This window comes from Pongo abelii, chromosome 15 (genome assembly GCF_028885655.2).
Source record: "Pongo abelii isolate AG06213 chromosome 15, NHGRI_mPonAbe1-v2.0_pri, whole genome shotgun sequence".
Taxonomy (NCBI): Eukaryota; Metazoa; Chordata; class Mammalia; order Primates; family Hominidae; genus Pongo; species Pongo abelii.
The window spans coordinates 25,411,165-25,415,439 of record NC_072000.2 but is presented as its reverse complement, the minus strand read 5'-3'; the positions used below and the strand labels follow the sequence as shown (position 1 = coordinate 25,415,439).

Genomic DNA, 4,275 nt, shown 5'->3' with positions numbered 1-4,275 from the left:
CAATATCTACCAGAGTGACCTGGAACAAGAGGTGGGGGTTGAACTTTGTCTGCAAGGATGATCACAGAGACAGCTTCATTGTTTCTGTGGTTTAACCTTGAAATTACTTTGGCAATGGATGAGGTACTACTTGGGGTGAATGTCTGTTTTTAATTTCACTAACCAAGAGCTGGGTTTGGGGATGTTCATTTCTTGTTTTTCTCCTCTGGCCATGTGTATGATTACTGCATCAATCAGACAAACTGAGGCACAAACAACTACAGACTGTGCTGGAACCAGAGTGAATGACAGTGGCTAACACTCAGCAGCTGGGCTCCCCGTGCTGCTCAGAGTTTGTGCTCAGCTCCCCCTGCAGTCCCTGTCACTGTGTCACTCAGAGCACAGAAGTACACCCCTGAGTCTGACTCTTGAACTGAGTCTTTCTCCAAGTGGAAAGAAGTGGTTTCTTTACGGTATGTGGCTTCAAAACCTTTGTTGCTTCCCTTGTCATCAGCCTTCGTGGCTTTCAGGAGGAGCTGTAGACCTTCTCCAGGATATTGGACATACCAGAAAAGGGAAGGGTATCCTGTGGCTGTGTATGTGCAGTTTATAGTCAGGAAGGCCCCTTCTGAAAGAGTCACTGGCCCTTCCATCTGGGTCACTGAATCTCCATGGGTTCTTCCTAGGAAAAAAAAAAGAGAGAGAGAGAGACAGAGAGATCTGTTTAGCCTTGAGCATAATGCTCTTAGGTCGAATTGTGGTTAAAGATTTTTTTGGCTTGATAGAAGACAGAGTCCAAATTTTAAAAGGCATCTTACTTACCAAGCAGTAAGAGTATCACAGACACTAAGCCTGGAGAACAGTTCATCTTTAGTGTGTTACCCAAATAATGGTCTTGATCTTTAACATGAAGAAATCACAGTGAAACCTACAGTGATAGCAGGAGATGAGTTTGTGTTAGGAAGCCACTCCCTCTGGTGGACAGGGGCTGAACTGGGATGAATGTTTTCCCGGACTCCTTCCAAAAGTCAGAAATAGGTCCTGAACCCTGACCTCATTTATAAGGCCCATGCCAGTCTCAGGCGGTCCTTGTAAATATGAAGGGCAGATGTTGTCATCTCTATGGTCTATTTTGTCAATTTTGTTCTTTGGACACTACCTGACACAAAAGATCTTTAGCAGAGCAACCTAGGGTATTTCTGTAGGTGAGATTTCCATTTTCTTGGATATTTTAATACAGGCCAATATTTTCACGTATCCATTGCAGGCCAGTGGTATAACTCAATGGGATGTCAGACAAGGGTTTTGAGTTGAAATCAGAGGGAGTGTTAAGAAGTCTTGCTGTTACTGAGTCTATGTTTTTCAGCACTGTATCCTAACATGTAGAGCAGTGACTGACATTTACTGATAAGATATGACTTCAGATTAATAGCTTATTCCCTCACAATTTCAATGACTCCAAGACAAGTTGCTTGCTTATGACAGTCAGGCAACAAGTGTTAACCTTATACTCATGGAGATCTGGCCTCAAGGACGCTTTCTACTGTGGTCATATGCCAACATTTTATTGCCAAAGTTTAATCAAATAATTTCCTCTGATGATGCAGGGAATCCACATGTAGATTTGCATCAACAGACTGAAGCATGAGTTAGAACTTTCCTCTTCTCTTGCTCTGCAAATTGATGTAGACACATTGGCTGATAATCAAGTTTCTAAAATCAGGTTGTGTGAGAACTGAATTAACTTGTGAGTCATTTAAAATTACAGATGTTGGGACAAAACCACTAACTTTAGGAATCACAATTTCCAAGATTTCAAACCACAATTTCAAAGATTCAAAGGGTTTCATTTTTTAAAAATTTCCCTGCTGGTTTTGTTGCTGCCAGCCTGATAGTTGTTTACAAGATTTTATTTGTGAACACTGTCCTATACCAAGATGGTTATCAACTATCAGAGATAACACTCTGAGGTCATCACAAAAAAAGTCCCCATGATTACACAGATTATTAAAGCTACTCTTTTCCTATGAAGTGTCTGCCATAAAAACAAACATTTCATTATGCTTACTTCCTATGAGTTTTCATTTTGTAACATAACAAAAGAAAACAAAAACCTTTTTTTGGTAAGATGGCAGACTAAACGCAGCCGAAATATGCCTCTTACATGGAGAGAAACTAAAATATGAAGAAAGATTTGTTCAAGTGCAATGGATTACTCAGTTTGTGTTTTGTCTCTCATTTTCTTGACATTGCATTGCATAAGAGCGTAACTTTTAAATTTTAGTGAAGTGCAGCTTATCAGTAATAAAAAATGTACCAACAAAAAAAACCCCATAGCAGATGGATTCACAGCTAAATTCTACCAGACATACAAAGAACTGATACCAATCATGCTGAAACTACTCCAAAAAATCAAGCAGAGATTCTTCCCTAAATTGTTCTACAAATCCAGTATTATCCTGATACCAAAATCTGGAAAGACACAATGATAAAAGAAAACTAAAGGTCAAATCCCTGATGCACATAGACACAAAAATTCTCAACAAAAACTAGCATCCTGAATCCAGCAGCAGAGAAAAAAGCCAATCTTCATTCCTGGGATCAAGTAGGCTTCATTCCTGGGATCCAAAGTTGTTTCAACATACACAAATCAATAAATGCAATTCACCACATATAAGCAGAATTAAAACCAAAACCCATGTGATCATCACAATAGATACAGAAAAAGCACTCCATAAAATCCAATAACTCTTCACGATAAAAACCCTCAACAAACTAAGTATTGAAGGAATATACCTCAAAATAATAAGAGTGACCTATGACAAACCCATAGCCAATATCATACTTAATGGGCAAAAGCTGGAAGTGTTCACTTTGAGAACGGGAACAAGACAAGAATGCCTATTCTCTGTACTCCCATTCAACATAGTACTAGAAGTCCTACCCAGAGCAAGCAGGCAAAAGAAAGAAGTAAAAGGCCTCCAAATAGGGAAAGAAGAAGTTACATTATCTCTCTGCACTGACAATATGATTCTATACCTAGAAAACACTAAAGACTCCACCAAAAGGCTCCAGAACAAATGAATGACTTCAGCAAACATTCAAGGTACAAAATCAACATTAAAAAATCAGGAACATTTCTATAAACCAATAGTGATCATACTGAAAGCCAGTTCAAGAATGCAATCCAATTTACAATAGCCACATGCCCCAAAATACCTAGGAATACAGCTAACCAAGGAGGTGAAAGAAGTATACAAGAAGAACTGTAAAACACAGCTGAAAGAAATCGTAGACCACACGAACAAATGCAAAAATATTCCATGCTTATGGACTGGAAGAATCAATGTCGTCAAAATGTCCATACTGCCCAAAGCAATCTACAAATTCAAAATTATTCCTATCAAATTGTCAACGTCATTTTTCACAGAATTAGTAGAAACCATTCTAAAATTCATATGGAACCAAAAAATAGCCTGAATAGCCAAAGCAATCCTTAACAAAAAGAAAGAACAAAACTAGAGACATCACATTACCCAACTTCAAATTGTACTGCAAAGCTAAGTAACTAAAACTTGGCCTTAGTAATGGTACAGAAATGGACACAAAGATCCATGGAACAGAATAGAGAACCAAGAAATAAAGCCATACACCTATGATCATCTGATCTTTGACAAAGCCAACGAAAATAAGCAATGGGGAAAGGACTCATTTAACAAATGGTGCTGGGATAACTGCCTAGACATATGCAGATGAATAAAACTGGACCCCGGAAGAACCAAGATGGCCAAATAGGAACAGCTCCAGTCTACAGCTCCCAGCGTGAGCAACACAGAAGATGGGTGATTTCTGCATTTCCATCTGAGGTACCGGGTTCATCTCACTAGGGAGTGCCAGACAGTGGGCGCAGGTCAGTGGGTGCGCGCACCGTGCGCAAGCTGAAGAAGGGCGAGGCATTGCCTCACTCAGGAAGTGCAAGGGGTCAGCGAGTTCCCTTTCCTAGTCAAAGAAAGGGGTGACAGACGGCACCTGGAAAATCGGGTCACTCCCACCCAAATACTACGCTTTTCCAATGGGCTTAAAAAATGGCGCACCAGGAGATTATATCACACACCTGGCTCAGAGGGTCCTATGCCCACGGAATCTCGCTGATTGCTAGCACAGCAGTCTGAGATCAAACTGCAAGGCGGCAGTGAGGCTGGGGGAGGGGCGCCCACCATTGCCCAGGCTTGCTTAGGTAAACAAAGCAGCCTGGAAGCTTGAACTGGGTGGAGCCCACCACAGCTCAAGGAGGCC

The 4,275-nt window shown here is 40.7% G+C and overlaps 1 gene segment (V, D, J or C); it reads right to left on the bottom strand.

The window, feature by feature from the left end:
- Positions 1-326: 326 nt before the first annotated feature.
- On the bottom strand, positions 327-883 carry LOC134760137 (T cell receptor alpha variable 9-2-like). The segment is given in 2 exon segments: positions 327-661; positions 802-883. Coding segments are annotated over 2 exon segments (381 nt in total).
- Positions 884-4,275: the final 3,392 nt, after the last annotated feature.